General features: G+C 40.2%; 1 protein-coding gene across 1 annotated transcript in view; it reads left to right on the top strand.

Moving 5' to 3' along the window:
• The window catches only part of lpgat1 (lysophosphatidylglycerol acyltransferase 1), an 89,008-nt gene that overhangs the window by 37,124 nt on the left and 32,639 nt on the right, over positions 1-19,245 (top strand). Inside the window, exons 4-6 of the mRNA XM_017695656.2 lie at positions 1,257-1,352; positions 2,519-2,798; positions 11,198-11,324. Coding sequence (XP_017551145.1) covers positions 1,257-1,352; positions 2,519-2,798; positions 11,198-11,324 — 503 coding nt within the window. The remainder of the gene's footprint in view (positions 1-1,256; positions 1,353-2,518; positions 2,799-11,197; positions 11,325-19,245) is intronic.

A 19,245-nucleotide genomic window follows, 5' to 3' on the forward strand; every position in this document is an offset into this window, starting at 1 on the left:
CGCTCGCAGATTTTCACTCTAGATTAGCCAAGTTTAACTTGGACAGTCCCAAGTTATTTTCCAGTCTCACTGCTGTTCTCTGTAGCTGAAGAGATTTAAAAACCTCTAATAATCCCTCACACGCAGACAAAGTAAGAAGCTGCACATCATGAGTCAAGTTCATGTTAAAGTGATCACTTGGCTTGTGAACATGACACCTGCATGCCACAAAAGCAGTTAAAAGAAATGCACAGGTACACACTTACCTGTGTTCCATCTCAGAGGAACATCTGGAGATCAGCAGATTCACAACCAGAACACGTTTCTGGAACTGTTCGTTTGCCTTTGCTGTTCTGCAGGTAGCTGCTCAGCTGTTTTAAAAGGTGTGTTTTGTTTTTTGTGTTTTTTATTTTAAATTTTTATTTATTTATTTATTTTTGAGGATCGCTGTTTTGAGCCACTTCTTCATTTATTTCATTTTGTTAAATAGAATATTTTTTCAGACATTTCCCAGAAGAAGCCTCAACAACTAAATGTTTTTATTTCACCGTTTTCCAAAGTTCAGTCTGAGAAGCTGGTTGATCATTTTCTGAAGTAATCAAACGCATTCGGTGATGATGAGGTCTGGACTCTGGGGTGGTCAGTCCATTGTTCAGCGTCTTTATTTGATGCGTCTCCTTTTCTCAGTGAGGTTCTTCTTGATCAGCTACACATCCTTTCAGACCCACAGCACTGAGTGGTCTTCTCACAGTGGAAGGATGGACAGAAACACCTGTGGATGTTTTCAGATCTGAAGCAGCTTGATTTTCTCCTCTGTCTCAAAGATGAAAGCTTTAAGTGCTGTTTATCTGAGGGGGGGGGCAGTTTTGGTATCTACCAGGTCTTCCAGGTGGTTGTTAGGAGCCCCATTTTCTCTGTAGCTTTTAATCAGATTTAAAACTCCAGTTTTGGCAACTCCTGTTTTTTCACTCTGTCTTTCTCCTGCCTCATGCAAGTGAATGATCTTATATCTAATCTTTTCAGAAACATCTCCTGAAACGTTAATAACTTATCTATAACAGTATCTATTGTTATTGTTTTGTTAATGGCTGCTCTGAAATATTTTAGGAGCAAACAGATTTAAAGATGGCATCATGCCTGCTGTTGACCTGCTTTGTGAGAAATGAAGAGAGAAAGACCCAAATAAATAAATCGATACTAAAACCTCCTTATTTTTCTGTTCTAGTGACGTTTTCTTTGCATGTTTCGTAAAGTTATTAAATCTGGTTCCTTTCTAGGTGGTGCGGAAGATGATGTGGTTGATGGACCATGTGTTTAAATACACCAATTTTGGCGTGGTGTCTCTGATCCACGGAGATTTCTTCATTAGGCAGGTAAGATCAAACGCAAGGGCACAGCTGGGAGAAGTAGGACACTAAACCTGTGAGACAGAGCGTTGTTTTAGTGATGCAGTGATGCTTTTATATAGTTAACAGCACAGTTTTTATGAATATAATACTTATTTGGTTGCAGATAAATGTTTAAAATAAGACCCAATCTGCTCGTTCTGGTCAACATCACAGCATTCAGGCAACTAGCAGGGCACTAATTAAACCTGTCTAAAGGTTAGATATGTTTAGAATGATGGGCAGAGCTGAGGAGTCACTGAAAAAGCTGCAAAACGTCGTTATAGTTGTATGTAAAAGTTTGAATAAAATTGAACTCGTTAACGCAGCCGCTATAGACAACAGACTTAAATGTGACTTTTGTTTGTGCACAGTTTCCTTTTATTTAACGTATAAGAAAGAAATAAAACATGATATATAAACAAAACATTTGCACCTTTTTCTGCTTTCTTTTGCTGTCTTTGCTTTCACTTAAAGGGGTGGGACAGGTGGGGTGTGGTGTGAGTGGACTGTGGGTGGATGAGGGTTGTGTGGTTGTGGTACCACATCATCTTATATCAGTATGATTATTAATAATAAATGATTTAATAGTGAAATGAAAAAGAAAACTCTGTGTCCCCATAATAGGAGGGGTAGAGGTGTGGCCAAGGGATACTGGCCAGGGGAGGAAAAAAAAAAAAGAGCCACTTTTGTACCGGCCTTATTTTTATTTTTCCAGTATGTTAAACTCGGTAAATAAACAATAGTTGTGTATGAAGATGTACAAAATCTTTTTATTTGCAGAGGATAATTTGTAATATTGGATTATTTTTATTTGGGGCACCCAAACGTTTGCAATCGAGTGTATATATGATTTAAACACTCGTTGGTTGGAACGTGCAGCCGCTGTTGCTTTCACTGGACGTTGGTGTTTTTGGCAGCTGTTCCCTCTGCGCTCATGTGATGTTCATGTTTAGGTTTAAGTTGAACTATGCACATAATTCTAGCCAAATGCAATGTTTTATAAATGAAAAAATCTGTCTTTAGGTTCAGATTAGAGCAAATAAGCATAATGCGTTTAAGCACAGATAACTATGCACACTAATGTAATTGGTCATAATTATTTAAATCGGTTAGCAGCCCTAAACATGACCTGTGTGGTTGATCTTCGACAGGGAAAAGCACATCGAGACAAGCAGCTCATTTACCTGAAGGCTCACTTGGATAAGTATTACTACAGCAGGGACAGGAAGTGGATCGTCTTGTTTCCCGAGGGGGGCTTCCTGCGAAAGCGGCGGGAGACGAGCCAGTCGTTTGCCAAGAAAAACGACCTGCCATATTTGACCCATGTGACACTGCCACGTCTGGGGGCCACTCAGGTCATCCTGAAGAACCTGGGACCCCAGCAGGAGAACGGCACTCTGGGAACGGATGGTGGACCACCCGGCCAGAGTGGTAAGAGTGGGGGGAAAAATGAGATCTGAATACAAAATGACCAAATGTACTACACTTAAATGACTTTGTATATGCTGGCCAGTGTTGGTGAAATTCAGTATTACAGTGTTTTCCAAATGGATCGTGACATCCGGCAATATTTAGGTTATGAGCCTGGTTTTCCTGAGTACTGCAGCAGTATAAGAACGTCAGAAGGAGCTTGTTTTGGACGTTTTATTGTAAATGTTAATCAGAACAAAAACAATATGATGCAAATTACGTTGATGTTAAAGTACCTCTAAATTCAGTAGTAAAGAGTAGTCCCTCACTACCAGGGACTATGTGCACCTCCAGGGATCGTTTGTACCATTGGCGATCGGGAATGGAATGGAGCGTGACCGAAACGACAAGCTCCTGCTGTAACATTAATCATAATTAATAATTATTATTAAGCACAAGCCATGTTACAAAACGTTCTTCTAGACTTTATATTCAGTTACTCACTTCTGCCAGAGAGGTCACCAAATCCCCAAAACTTACATAGTGCTGCTTTAACAGTGCAGGACGTGCGCACCACACTGATGCTTACAGTCATGGGTCCCTTTAACAAAAGTGTCTTCTTTAATCGAAGGTTCTTTAATTTAATCTGCGCTTAAGCCTTTAGATATATGACTAAAAGGGCCATATTAAAAATCCCAACAAATCTGTGAACCAGCTGTGTTTTTATTTTAGTTTTGCTTTTTTTGCCGTGACCCCAACTGGCCATTGTTTTTTTTCAAAATATGCCAAAACTACAACCAGCGAAAAAAGGCAATGAATACTTGAATGGTTCAGAAATAACTTCAAATAAAAACATTGTTTAATTTAAAACAATAGGTTACTTTAGCTGCAGATAACTGTTTAAGCCTTTCAGATTATTATTATTAAAATATTATTATTATTATTATTATTATTATTATTATTATTATTATTATTATGATTATTATTAAAATATTATTGTTATTATTATTATTATTATTAAAATATTATTATTATTAAAATATTATTATTATTATTATTATTATTATTATTAGTATTATTACAATATTATTATTATTATTATTATTATTATTATTAAAAATTATTGTTGTTGTTGTTGTTTATTATTAATAAACAGTACATGCAGGGAACTATATGGCAGCTCACAGTGAAATGGACTAATATTAGTAAAAAAAATTGTTTTATAATTTCACCCATCATTTGGCTTTTCATGGACTTTGGATTCTATTGGGATGTTACTCTGTCAGTTTGCCTTCAGAGGTAATTTCTTCCCTCTTAGTGTTTGTAGATAATTATTCAGAGGCCTCCGAACTGAAGTTTAACCCAGAGCTTGTAACTAATCACTCGCCATTCAGTTACTCACTTCCTTTAGAACTGAACTTTGAACAGTGAGTCTGAATGCGTTGTGACTGTGAAGCCCTCAGTCCACTTTTCAATTACACTCTTATAAACATGGTGTTTCAGGGATTCTTTAGTAGAGAAAATGCTTCTATACAGAAGCATGAACTCTCAAAGAACCCTTTGCATGATTAAACGGTTCTTCAGATTGATGGAGAGTGTGCTATAGATGATTCTATGTAGAACCTTTTTGCAAATGGTTCTATATAGCACCAAAAAGTGTTTGTCTATCATAAAAAATTCACTCTTGTTACAGTAGAAGAACCTATGTGTGCTACATAGAACCCTTTTCAAAAAGGTTCTACATAGAACCATCTATAGCACATTCCCCACCAAGCTGAGGAACCCTTTCATGTTGCTGTGAACCCTGAAATCATGCAAATGATTCTTTGAGTGTTAATGATTCTGTATAGAACCATTAACCCCTCAGCATAAATGGTGCCTTGACAGTTGTGCCAGTTACCCACTACCAAGGCAGACGCTGAACTTTACACTGGTAACAGTCAGGATGGTCGTTTACAGATTGGACAAATATCATAACAGCCCTACAGTATGTTCTTTTTAGGTTAATGCTGTTTGTAATGTTGGTTATTGTGTACCAGAGCAAGTAGCTTATTAGAGGTATTATTGATATTTTTTCAGATTCTGTAAGGAACCCTTTAATCATTTTTAAGAGTGTAAATAACATCAGCTGTACAAAACTCTCAGTGCTGCTGTTAATCCTAGTGTCTGCGCAGAAACAAGGCTGTTTAATGTACTTAACTGCTTTATTAACATGATTTTCTCAATGTTGACATCGCCTTTACTTTGATATGCGAAGGTTTCGGCTTCCCTGGGCAAATTAACATGGGGGGGCAGAAAATGTGGCATGTGCAATATTTATGGCGCACTTTATAATTAATACATTCGTTTTTTCCCAGCATGTTAAACAAGGTATGAATAGAAAATCAACAAAAACATAATTTGACCAGGGGTGCTCGGGGGTATTAGTAAAGTAAAATAAACATGAATATAATCAGCATCCAATAACTGTGGCAGTGCATCCAGTAATAAAGACAGCATGGAGCTTCTTTTATACAGTGATGGGAAACATGGTAGCTCATAGCAGGGTTGCATTGATACCATTTTTTTCAGACCGAGTACACGTTTTTTAGTACTTGGTAATACCAAGTCTGAAACCACACCGAAAAACCTCAGAATGAAGTATTTGTTAGTGTAAATGAGTGTGATGTACCTTAAAATGAAGTGCCTAGACTTTTTTTTATTTAAGGCTACACTGGATGCAGTGGAGAAGAGCAGGTTTTGTTCCACATGAGAAAAGCACTTCTGTACCGCTGTAGCTTTGCCCCTCATCTGTCATGCTGGCTTTGTAATGAATAAATTTAAAACGACTTGCTGAGGAACTGAGCAGATTTTCTGTCTCTGCACTGAGGCTGGAAGTCTTTCTGTAGCTTGTTTGCTGTATTAATGTTTAAACCTCACTCAGTCAAAGAGAGTAAAGCCAGCATAGATGGACTTTGGTAGCGAAGGTGTAGATTAGCTGGTTTACCGTCTCCTCCTGTATTGAGGAACCAGCTGTGGCTGCGTTTTAAAAACGAGAAGTCACACTGGGCATTCCTGGCTGGAACACGCCAAGACGGAACGTTCAAAATGACCAGTGGCTTTGTGTCCGACTGTGACGGAGTCAGTAACGCTTCTGTGTGAGCCGAGACTCCTTCACTGCGTTTCTTCATCATTGCGATAGCGTGTGCTCTGCTTATGTCTCAGCTGGTGTCGGGATGTTTGTATCGGTGAATTTTTACGAGTTAGAGTAAATTCCGCACAGTATCGGCCCGATACAAGCTCCGTCCCGTATGCCGATCCATTTTACTGACCAACGTGGACATGATTGCTCACCACCTGCTTTGGGGACAGTGTAATCAGTTAGACTTGAGGGCTAATCTAATGGTTTGAGCTGTTGGACATTACACTATGGCTCTTTATTGCCTATAATAAGACTACAGGGGCGGTCACTCCTCTTCTGTGCTTAGTACAATAAACCACATGCTTCCATTTACCAAGCAAACATCTACTATTTACTGATACTGACCGACCGCACGCCTGTGAAGAGCTTTGTCTTATTTTTGCTGTTGCTCAGAGACGCACGTCCAACAAAATGGAAATAGCCAGGTGAAAAATAGTTGCCTGTTGTTTATTGCCCACCTTACTTTAACTTATTTTGATGTATTTGTAGTAAGTTATTTTCTCACAGTAACGACTCCTTTTGTTTTGCTAAATCAAAATCCTAAAAACGAATCACTAATTTGAGACGAGAAGACGAACTTTCATCATGATCGATAAACACTGCAGCAGGAAACAGATGGGAAAAGCACACCGCCCCACCTGGCTGAACAGGCTTTCATACAAAATGAATATAGAAGAACAGGGTTTGTTTATTTTGAACAAATGTTAATTGTTGGGTACGTCTGTGTTCATTTGCATAAAAGTTCCTGCGCTGCATTATTACAGTGAAATGAGGTGGTTTCTGTATCTCTCATTCATTAGGGACGGGTAGCAGTTGTGTGTAGAACTTTGCATTGTAACATGTGGAAGGAAATGATAGTAAGGTTCTTTTGTCCCTTCTCTAAAATTTATTCAGTCTCACCACCTGACGTCAACTGAGTATAAACTCAGTTATAAACAGCATCCGATCCATTTTTACTATGAAATGAAAACACAGTAACGATGACATTCCGATTTGCCCTGAAGAGATGTTTGAATTTGGATCCAGTGAATATCAACAAGCAAATAATATCCAGTTAAGTCATCGTGGAAGGTTCAATTAAACATGTAGAGGAAGGACTGATTTGTTCTGCTTGATGATATGACTAAGAACAGACAATGTCAAGACCAAGACCACTAAATAATGACCAGACTCGAGTACTACGACACTATCTGCAGGCGTGGTGTTGTTTAAGATGGTGGTTCTAGTCAAGTCAAGAGGCTTTTATTGTCGTTCCATCTCTGTACAAGTACACAGTGGAGTGAAATTACGTTCCTCCAGGAGCAACACGGAGCAACAAGGAACACGAAGTACAAAGTGCGAACCTGCAGACATCGTGTGCAAATAAAAAATTAAACTAGAAACAATAAATAGGACAAATTAACCAGACATTAGTCACAGTAAACAGACAGGACAGTGCAGCACCGACACAGCACTCATTCTGGACATGAGGTCGTGGCGTAAGGTGCAGAGATATTAACACGCTGTGATCTGTGAGTCACGCAGTCAGATGACAGATATGAAGTTCCCTAACCACCAGCCCATGACCGCACCCACAGCATTGCTGTGTTTACGGTGTTTGTTAGCCTCATGAGTGATATTACTACCTAGCGGTATTGTCTACATCGCTGCTCCTCATTGATTGTTTTCAGACACTTTTTTTAGTAGCACTCTCACTGTGAGATTTTGGACAAAAAGTTTCAGACACTACCAGAACATTAAAACACATTGTCTATATGGCAGCATATGTTTCTCAAAGATGTGTCCCCCTCAGCATAAATGGTGCCTTCACAGTTGTGCCAGTTACCCACTACCAAGGTAGATGCTGAACTTTACACTGGTAACAGTCAAGATGGTCGTTTACAGATTGGACAAATATCATAACAGCCCTACAGTATGTTCTTTTTAGGTTAATGCTGTTTGTAATGTTGGTTATTGTGTACCAGAGCAAGTAGCTTATTAGAGGTATTGATATTTTTTCAGAGGTTTAGAGAAAATTGTGCCCCTTTACCCCGTCTTTCAATCAATGCTGTCAGACTAAACGTCCTGATGCTGAGAGAGTGCTCTAGATTTTATGAGATATATTCTCTTATGCCAGGGGCCACCAACCCAAATGCTGATAAGTGTCATTTTATCCTTTCAGCAAAAATCCAGCCACCTTGGGAGCCACAACATTTTATGTTCATTCAGTATGTGCTAATGTAGGATAAAAATATAGTAATAATAAATGAAAAGCAGGCTTACTTTGCTCTGCTTTAAGCTTTAGCTCAGCTATAGCTGCTTTTCTTGCATCTGTGGCAGGAAGCTTTTCCTCAAAAGTAGAAAAGTTTGTTGTAAAATGTCTCAACGTTCAACTTTTTACGAGGCTGAAGTTGGTGAGTTTGAATTTGATGTTAAATGGTGCCTGAGACGCCAGAGTTCTGCTTTGTTGGCTGTTTAGTGTTTGTTTCTTGTTGCAGATTAAACATATATGGAAACAAGCTAGAGGGATTTATAAAAGTGAATTTGTCTCCAAATTATCGATGTCCATCTTAAATCTTTCTCTTTGTCTTTTTGTTACCTACTTGCTAGGTGAGACTGCGTTGCTATGGTGACCAGCAGTCTGCATGCCAATCCTCAGGGTTAAACGATGAATTAGCAGTTATACCATTAACTCCAGCGTTTGAGACCATTTATTGTTAAAACGGTCTTAGAACGGTCAGCAGAGCTTTATTTACTGCAAAGGAGTGTTATTTTATTTTTACCTAAAAATCTAAGGGATTTCTTTTTTTGTGAAGCTGCAGCACGGCAGTAAAAGAGGCGCATGTTACCGACCCTTACACCACAAAAACATGCTGAAAATGACCAGCGTTGGACAAAAATGTATAGAAACAAAATTGCATTGAGACCTTTTAATTCCCGCTGGTGGCTTTGCAGCTGCAGAGTAATCTTGTATCTGGAGACCAGCCCTAAATACATGAAGTGGGTAAAACTCATTCACTTTTTTCATATAGCCATCAATCAAAGCCAAGGTTAATTGACTTCTATCATGGGTTATAAGTGTTGGGGAAACCGTGTTAGCACTTGTAACGCACATTTTTTTATTAAACTATCAAGAAATGGAGTAGTAGGTCTAAATGCGTTGGCCTTCTCACTTATAATTAGTGTTGCCTGCCCTGGAGGTGGAAAAAGCACATCCAGCATTTTCGGCTTAGGTTATTATTGACAGGAAAGGAGTGACGGGAATAAATACAGTTTAAAAAAAAAACAAAACAAAAAAAAAAAAACCACACATTGGCGGCCGTAATAAAATTAAAGTTCACACAGGAGGCTGAACGCTGCAAGAAGGTGAAGAGCAGACCTGCACATAGTTTGCTAAGCATTAACTGTGGATTGGAGGCTAAAGGAATCCAGCCTAGTCTGCCGCACCCGTCGCGAAGGTTTCCATGTACTTACAAGAACAGAAAACCCATAGGCTTGAGTCATATGCAAAAGCTTAACCCCTGGTTAGATTACATGCTTCGTTGATTTTCTAAGTGAACTCGTCCTCCACAGAGAACACACTTGCATATGGGATTTTCTTAGTGTGTTATTTGAGTTTATTTACTGATTCAAACTATTGGAAAGAAAAAGAACATAACATGTAAAATGTGCCACAACTTTTGCGCCGGCCATATTGTTTTATGTGTTTTTTTTTCCCCCCCAATGTGTTAAAAATTGATTGTGTATTAAGATGTGCAGAAGTGTGGGAGAACAAAATCGACGTCAGGTCATTTGACCAGGGGTGGCAAAACTTTTGCATGAGCTTCTGGTTAGTTGCTGAATCCTGTCAGTCTCTGTTCAAAGGCTAGAAATCGGTGTTGTCAAGTGAGCTAATCTGGTCAGGGAACAGAATGTAGTAATGATTCTGTCTTTGCTCTTTGCTTTATGAAAGGAGCTGTGGGACATTCCTATTGGATCATCCTCAATGTTGTATTTAAGATATTTGCCCAACTCAATAAATAAAATAAAATGCCTCCCAGTTGTGCCCAATTCTGGTCTTGGAGATCTACCACCATAAGGAGTTTAGCTCCACTCATCTAACACACCTGATCCAGGTAATGGAGCATCTGATTACATTAGAACCAGGTGTGCTGGATCTGAATTCTCCACCAGAGTGGTAGATCTCCTGGACCAGGACTGAGCACTGCTGGTTCTAGTCCTACATCTGGACCTGATTCATTGCCATTTTGTAGACTTGGGGACCTGCTTAGTTTCAGTTCTCTACAGTAACACAGTCCAGCTTGGGAATGTGACATTTTTAAACTGGGAAAATGCCACGACAGTTTTAAAATTCTTGACCAATTTTGCATGCCTCACGTAGCCTGTGGGCTGGAGGTTAGGGAACTGGCCCTGTGACCGGAAGGTCGCCAGTTCAATACTCAGAGCTGACAGTGCCCCATGACTGAGGTGCCCTTGAGCAAGACACTTAACCCCCAATTGCTCCCCAGGCACAGTGGATAGGGCTGCCCACTGCTCCGGGCAAGTGCTCACTGCCTCTAGTGTGTGTGTGTGTGTGTGTGTGTGTGTGTGTGTGTGTGTGTGTGTGTGTGTGTGTGTGTGTGTGTGTGTGTGTGTGTGTGTGTGTGTGTGTGTGTGTGTGTGTGTGTGTGTGTGTGTGTGTGTGTGTGTGTGTGTGTGTGTGTGTGTGTGGTGTTTCACTTCACGGATGGGTTAAATGCGGAGGTGAAACTTCCCCGTTTGTGGGATTAAAAAGTGTCACTTATTCTTATTGTTCAACTCAGCAGCTGTTGTGAAGGAATGTGTTTCTGTAGGCAGAGCCTGAATAGAGTGGAACAGCTGTAGGCTTGAATTTGCATCATATAGTCACATATGGAACTGGCCATTTTCTTGTAAAGTAACTGAGCTTCAGGTCAAGCATTTCTGTTCTTTTGCAGGTATTTGTATCCAAAATGTTGTCTGTGATAATTAGATTAGCTTAAAATTGCTGGAGCGTTCCATAAAGCTTTGGTCAGTAGACACAGAGGCTGTTTTCTGCTTTCATTCTTTTCTGTTATTCTCTCTGTTAGTGTTGTTTCTCATACAAGTCAAACCCTTTAAACGTCTGGCTGCCTTTGATATTGAAGTTTGTCTGTCTATTATAAGTTGAACTGTACTCTTCAGTAACACTTGTTTGCCCAATTTGTCTTGTTTTTTCAGTCTTCTTTTAAACTTTTTCAAACCATTGTGTCCCCCTGTGTAGCTGCCAAGCCTAAAGGACTGCAGTGGGTGGTTGACGTGACCATAGCATACCCCAATGCCAAACCTATGGACATTCAGACTTGGATCTTTGGCTATAGACCGCCTACAGTTACACATGTGCACTACAGGTAAGACCATCTAGTTCCTTCAGCTCTAATAGCTTCAGCGAAAACTCGTTATCTAAGCTACTATAATCATTTATTAGTCCCATAAAGGGGAACAGTCAGACAATTTGTTAAAGAAGCAAGTTTGAAGGGAAATTCCACCAAATTTTCTGCATAATTCAGTGACGAAGGCGTTCAGAGTGGTTCAGTGTGAAGTGGTGGGTTGTAGAGGCTCGGGTTTCTTAACACTGGTAGTGGTAGGAACCAGGAGAGGTGTGTAAGTGGAATCTGGCCAGATTGTCCAGATACGATCCAGACATTAAACACATGTTAATGCAAGATGTAAAGAGCCTCTCTGTAAGGGAGATTTTAGAGGTACTGTCTTCAGATGTCTGGTTCCTATCACAACCACTGTGGACAGTTCTGACCCTCACTAGTACGGACCATGTCACACTAAACCACTGAATGACTCTGTTTACATATTAACCATTTTATTACGCCAATTAAAAAAAAATCCATTAAATTCCCCTTTAATGTTTAATATTATATGCAAGTAAATGAGTTTGTCTCCGTTTCTTATTATTAAAGAGAGCAGTAGGAGAAATTCAAGCTAACCACTGCTGACTCACAGAGAAGGCAAATTTTAATCCCTGATTTTCTTTCATTTGGTAATCACGACAGCACTAACCTGCAGACTGAGCTGCTTCAGCTGTGAAGCAGTAAACCCCACAGTCTGGGGTCCTCAGTGAGATGATGAGCTCCCAGGTTGGAGCAGGTGCTGTGTGGTGATCTGTCGTCATGGGCTCTGCTCATGGGCTCTGCTCCCTGAGGGACGCTGGTGTTTTGATGTAGTTCTTTTCTAGGTGCTGCAGTGGCTCCGCTGGGATTGCTCTTCTCTTGGTGTCACTGACACTAAGCAGGGTCTCTACCTGTGGGGGTAGGGGCCAGACTCGGTGATCTGCTGACATACAGTGCTGCTTATAAAGAGCGAAGATGATTCTGGATTTAGTTTTTTTGCCTGCGTCAAGGCTAAACGTCTCTCAGGGCTGTGTGCACGGTCTGCTCGTCTCAGAGAGACGCATTTTTGAGTTGTCACTCTTTCCACATAAATTAGAGCCGTGCTTCTTGCACAGAACAGTTCGTATTTAGGACTGTTTTCACTGTTTCTGCTGCTGCTTTATGATGAATTACAGACCACAGGTAATGTAGTCCAGGACCACAGCATTAAACGATGGTTCATCATCAACGGAGGCATTAACATAAGCTCCTTTTCGTTTGTCAGAGGTAAAGCCTGACAGCACGAAAAGTTATATGCAAAAGTTTGAACACTGATAAATTGTATTCCTTACAGAGAACTTAAACGTGGTATTTTATGCTTTACAGAAAAATAAGTAATACATGAAGTATAAAATGAATGAAGTTTTGCTCAGGAAATATTTTAAGTTGTTTTTTTTTTTTATTTTTGTGATTCAAACTCCATCTCCTGGTGATTTTGGTTATTATAGTTTTTACATTTTAATTTGCTTTTATTTTTATTATGTTTTACACTTTGGTTTTAGATTCCAGTTTTATATTGTTCTCTGTAGCTTTAAAGATGCATTAGTAGTTTGTTTGGTTTTTATTTTCTGAAAAGTACATTTTAGTTGTAGTTTTTATTTTATTACGTTTCAGTTTTAGTTCATAATGAATTAGTGTTATAATAAACACTGCTATAGTAGGTGCAGTGCTGTCGCCTCACAGCAAGACGGGCCTTTTGGACGTTTGGTTCTCTGCCTGGGTAACCAGGGTCCGTTCTTTGTGCAGTTTGCGTGTTATCCTTGTGTCTGTGTGGGTTTCTTAGGGTTGCTCCGGTTTCCTCTGGGTGCTCCGGTTTCCTCCCACAGTCCAAAGACATGCAGTCAGTTCAACAGGACACACTAAATTGCCCCTAGGTGTGAGTGTGTGAATGTATATGTCTGTGGTGGACTGGTGACCTGTCCAGGGTGTTTCCTGCCTTCTGTCCAATAAATAAGCTCCAGCTCCGCCCACAGCCCAATAAGAGGTGTGTGTGTGTGTGTGTGTGTGTGTGTATGTGTGTGTGTGTGATAGGAGGTATTTGATAGTAGTAGAATAAAATTAACCCAGCAGTAGAATGAGCTCAGGTCGGCTCCAGCTTTCCTTAAAGACAAAACACAGAGTTTAGTCTCAGTAATTCTGTTTAGTTTTAGTCAGCTCTGCAGTGGACTGTAATTAGGAAAGGACTGACTATGAATATTTATGCTGATTCTGATTTCAGCCTGACTGTTCAGTGCCTATATGTTGCACTGTGTGGGTAATATAGGTCAGCAGGTCACAATATAAATGACACAATTTCAATGAATAACCTTATTCAGATGAAACACTATGTTGAAAGTAGTTATTATAATTAGTTATTATAATTATGCTGTGACATTTTAACACAGGTATAGTAGCAGAACGCAAATACAGAGGAAACCAAGTGCTTTTACTTGCCTCATGTTATTTACCTAATAATAAAAATAATAAATTAGTTGCCTATTGTGTATTTGGAGCAAAGATCTGCTAATTCTGATACCCTAATATCAGTCAAATCGCCGTTTAACTAAAAGCTTTAGAATATAACATTTAAAAACTGAAATAAGTGAGTTTTTTTAATCCCACAACCGGGGAAATTCCACCTCCGCATTTAACCCGTCCGTGAAGTGAAACACCACATACACACTAGTGAATACACACACACACTAGGGGGCAGTGAGCACTTGCCCGGAGTGGTGGGCAGCCCTATCCACGGCGCCTGGGGAGCAGTTGGGGGTTAGGTGTCTTGCTCAAGGACACCTCAGTCCTGGACTGTCGGTACTGGGGATCGAACCAGCGACCTTCCGGTCATAGGGCCAGTTCCCTGACCTCCAGCCCACGACTGGATAAATAATCAACCATTATCAGTTTTCAGAGTTGCTAGTTGGTATCAGCATCACCCGACCATGTTCATATCAGCCTGCAGTCAGAGGTCGACCTAAACACATCTGAAACATCCTTATCTGTGTTTTATGCTCCATTTAGGTAAAGTTACTTGTAAAAACCATGTCGCTTGTCAAATACCAGGTAGTGTGAATTTAAACTGCTGTTTTCTCTGAACTCCGCTCTGCTAAAGCTCACTGACTTGACACCAAAGGCTGATAGCTCTGCAGTGCGTCACGAAAGTTTGACCAAAGTTAATAAATTAATAAATAAATGTCAATAAATCAAATGTACTTTCCAGCCAAGACGTTTTTGGTGTCTGAAGTTTCCTTCTTAAGTTTTTCTCTGGAGGTTTGAGGCTGATGTAGCCAACAGGTAATGGAGGTGATGGAGGTAAAATGGTACACAGTAAAAGCTCATGGTCCTTCAGAGCTTCTTTAGTAAAGAAAATGGTTCTATATAGAACCAGGGACATTGAAGGAACCCTTGGGAAAGGCATCATGAATGCTTTGTTCAGATTGGTGGAGGAATGTGCTTTAGATTATTATAAGAGCTCACTGATTATTTATGATTTTGTATTAGTAGTAATATTTACTTATTTATTCATTTATTGTTTTTATTTTGTGCAGTTTTGTGTATTGGAGAAGTGTAGCAAGTGCTGATAAAGTTCTATTAGAGAACCTTTATTTATCTGAGCCGATCAGAATAAGCTGTATAGAGCCATGAAAACACAAATAACCCTTTGCGTGATTAAAGGGCTCTTTAGATTGATGGAGAACGTGCTGTAGATGGTTCTTTATGGTGTGGCTTTTATTGTAACAAGTTTTTTGGGCTGTATAGAACCCTGATTGGTGCTGTATGAAACCATTTTCAAAAAGGGTTTATAGAGAACAGTCTGTAACCAACCGAAGTCATCAACCGAAGAACCTTTCCATGATTCAGTGAACCCTTTAATCATGCAAAGCGTTCTTTGAGTGTTAAAGATTCTATATAGAAATAATTTCTTTACTGAAGAAGCCTTGGAAACCCATCACTTTTAAGTGTAGGAGATACAAGTGTGTGTGTGTGTGTGTGTGTGTGTGTGTGTGTGTGTGTGTGTGTGTGTGTTAGGCATGCAGTTAGCAGCATGCTAACTGATGGCATATAAGCTTATGTTGCTTGTTAGGTATATTAGCCTTGTAGCTCCAGTGCTAGAACTAAAGAAACAGACTTAACACACCAAAGATGTCTGGCTTGATGAACTACATTTGAGGTAAAGGGGGCAAAAAAATAAAATAAAATAAAATAAATATATATATATATATATATATATAATTTTTTAAAAATGTATTTATTTTTTTTAAAAATAGCTCTATAGTTTGTAATTAGTCACAGGCCATCCCGTCTGAGCTGCTTACATGTTTACATTGCTGTTATGCTGTTTTAGGTGCACATCTTCATTATTGTAACGTGGGAGATTTGGAATGCAAGGTGGTCAGCATCTTTTTTTTTTTTTTCGTTCTCCTTCCTTCCTAATCTCTCTCTCTCTCTCTCTCTCTCTCTCTCTCTCTCTCTCTCTCTCTCTCTCTCTCTCTCTCTCTCTCTCTCTCTCTCTCTCTCTCTCTCTCTCTCTCTCTCTCTCTGTCTCTCTCTCTCTCTCTCTCTCTCTCTCTCTCTCTCTCTCTCTCTCTCTCTCTCTCTCTCTCTCTCTCTCTCTCTCTCTGTCTGTCGCTCTCTCTCGCTCTCTCTCGCTCTCTCTCGCTCTCTCTCGCTCGCTCGCTCTCTCTCGCTCGCTCTCGCTCTCTCCGCTCTCGCTCTCTTTCTTTCTCTCTCTCTCTTTCTCTCGCTCTCTTTCTTTCTCTCGCTCTCTCTCGCGCTCTCTCTCGTGCTCTCGCTCTTGCTCTCTTTCTTTCTCTCTCGCTCTAGCTCTCGCTCTTGCTCTCTCTTTCTTTCTTTCTCTCTCTTTCTCTCTCACTTTCTCTCACTCTCTCTGAGTTGAGTCTCATTTCTCTGCATGTGCTCCTTCTGGATAATCTGTACAGGACTGAGCGAGGTCATTGACTTCATGGGTTTTTTTCTCTATAGGAGCTGTGCCTTGTGCCGTCTTTCTTTCTTTCGCTCTTGCTAATGCAGGCTCAGGAGAGGTGCTGTGATTTAGTGAGCTTTTTTAGCCTGCCTGCTCATCAGCTCTGTACACCTGCTCTGAGCTCAGAGGACGGAGGACAGCCTGAAGAAAGTCTTTACACAGCTGTTCTTCCCAGTAACGTTCAGATACAGAACACATCACCCAGATAATCAGTTCGGACCCTTGATTGTTCAGTTTTGGCCGCGACTAAAGTGGAACAGAAAAGAACAACAGAAAATATAATCAAAAGAGAAAGATGGTGGAACAAAACCCATATGTTCTGATATTTTTGGCATTCTGCGTTCGTCGGCTGCTTTTTAAATGAAATAATAGAAGTCGTATCACCCCCTACGCTTCCTGTAGCGTATTACAGTCTGTCAGAAGGACAGTATGGATAATATTATGGCGTGTTATAGTGCAGGGATCTCGAGACCGCTTTAAATGGCCCATCAGAAACATATCAGCTTAGGTTGAAACGATGTGAAGCCGAACGATTTGGGAAAAGTGCCTAATTGTGGTTTTTCTGACCAATATTGTGACTGCAGTTTCATTTGCAATTATTTTCTATAAATTAAGGATTCAAGCATGTTTTTTTTTTTTTGTTTGTTTTTTGTTTTTTTCTCCATCCAATAAGACCAGAATATCCACTTTTTCCGGCTTGAGACTTGAATGTCAAGTTGTAAAGTTGTGGTTGCCGATTTGGTTGCTTCTGATTGGAATCTCACAAGTTCTGTGTTTTTAGGTTAAATTTACCCACTTTAAACTTAAGACAACATTGTTGATCAAATAGACTAATAAAAATCGCTGCCCTTGCAATTTGATTATTGCAATATCTATTCAGGAACGATTCATCTTCTAGCCCTAATCTGATGCAGCATGAACACAGCGTGGCTGTTATCTAACTTCAGAACAGTTTGGAAATGAATAGAATTATCAGAGGAATCCATTGAGAATGAACAGAATTAACAATACTTCACTCATGATGGCTTAAGTTCAGCATGAATGCCGGTACTGTCGAGCATCGTTCTTCAGTTAATGATGCGTTGACATGTTCTTTCCAGAATGGCCAATTGTTGGCTTTTTTTTTTTAAACACACATAAATCTTAAATAACCTTTGAATTTTGACATGATCATCTACAGATTCTTTTCAAGTTATCTTTACTGTCAGTGACCCCCATATCAGAGACCTTGACCTCTTCCCAGCATTGATGTAAATACTTAAGTGGTAAAGGTACGCTGCTTTGCCCCACGCAGTACATGAACTCACTAGCAGAAGAATATCTGCATTTAAGTAACACGTACAGTTATCAGGCTTTACAGTGCATTGGGTATGATGCCATTCCATGTTGTTGCTCTGTGATTTTAGATGGTCAGCTCAGTAGGGCATTAACTTACATTGCAGTTCACCTTTATCCCAAATGTAGTCAAACAGCCCAGGCTTGCTTCTTTAGTTTTATCCCTGGAGCTATTAGGCTAGTGTTGATAACAAGCAATGGAAGCTTTATACTCCACCAATTAGTGCCATGCCTGCTTGTAACCGTCAAACTACTAGGGGCTACACATACTGAAGTGGAGTAAATCAACTCTGCTCCTTTCAAAAGCCTGGAAGCATATGCAATCACCCGTTCTTGCCCCTCCACTTGTTGAAGGAGTACTGCTCCCAATCCTTTCTCACTTACATAAACCTGCACTTGAAACTGTTTGGGGAAAAGTCAGGTGGCATTAGGATTGGTGAGGAGATCAAAGCTTGCTTGATGCCTTGGAAGGCTCATCCATCCAAATCCATGTTGCACCCTTCTTCTTCAGAGCATTTAAGCAAAGTGATGTGTCAGCGAAACTGTGGGATGAAGCGATGGTACCAGCCAGCCATCCCCAAGAACCTCTTCCTTCGTAGACCGAGGTACAGGAAAGTTCTTCACAGCTTCTACCTTGCCATGCTCAGTTCGTATACCATTGGCTCTCTCCCAGTAGTGTTTGGCCTCTGAAAGATCCCTTTCTATGAGGGTCCCAACACGTACCAGCTCATTTACACTAGTGATATTTCGCCTCGAAAGGCTTGCAAGTCGAGGGTTGCAGTTTCTCAGTATTGCCTGCAACAGCTCTTTAGGTTCTCTGAGACTTATCTGTGGTTAGTGGTTGGTTAGTATAGTGGTTAACACCTCTGCCTTCTACGCTGTAGACTGGGGTTCAATCCCCCACCAGGGTCAGCACCCTACACTATACCAATAAGAGTCCTTGGGCAAGACTCCTAACACCACCTTCGCCTACTTCTGTGATGATCAAATTGTAGGTCGCTCTGGATAAGAGCGTCAGCCAAATGCCGTAAATGTCTGTCTCAAACTGTGTGAAGTCAATTGTAGACTTGATTTTGTTGTTTCTGATGCTGTATGGCACGGTTATCAATAAAAAAGGGGCGGAAATACATTAGCGTAGTCAAAGCATTACAGTTTAGATAACTAAAGATGGGTAATAATGTACCGTAGTTTTAGTAAGTTTTAAAGTAAAGCTTTCAACGAACTGAAATAGGATTAAAGGATAATGATTACAGTAATGATGCTCTTTTTCCTCGCCCCTCATAACCCATTTTTGGCGGATGCACTAATCCAGAGCAGCTTTCATTGTAGGCATCCCGCAGAAGCAGGAGAGTGCATCATTAGAAGTCTTGACCAGGGACTCTTACTGGTTTAGTATGACATGCTCACTCAGGTGGGGAGTTGAACCCCGTTCTCGAGTCTGTGTCTCTAATGCGCACACAGTGTTGTTGTGCGTTATTGTTGTTTTCTCTTGTATTGATGATGTCGCTGCTGCTGAAGGCTCTAGAGAGAGTAACTCGGATGGAGAGGTTTATTTTGAAGGCGGTAATCTGAGAACCCATACAACATATT

This window comes from Pygocentrus nattereri, chromosome 4 (assembly GCF_015220715.1).
Source record: "Pygocentrus nattereri isolate fPygNat1 chromosome 4, fPygNat1.pri, whole genome shotgun sequence".
NCBI lineage: Eukaryota > Metazoa > Chordata > Actinopteri > Characiformes > Serrasalmidae > Pygocentrus > Pygocentrus nattereri.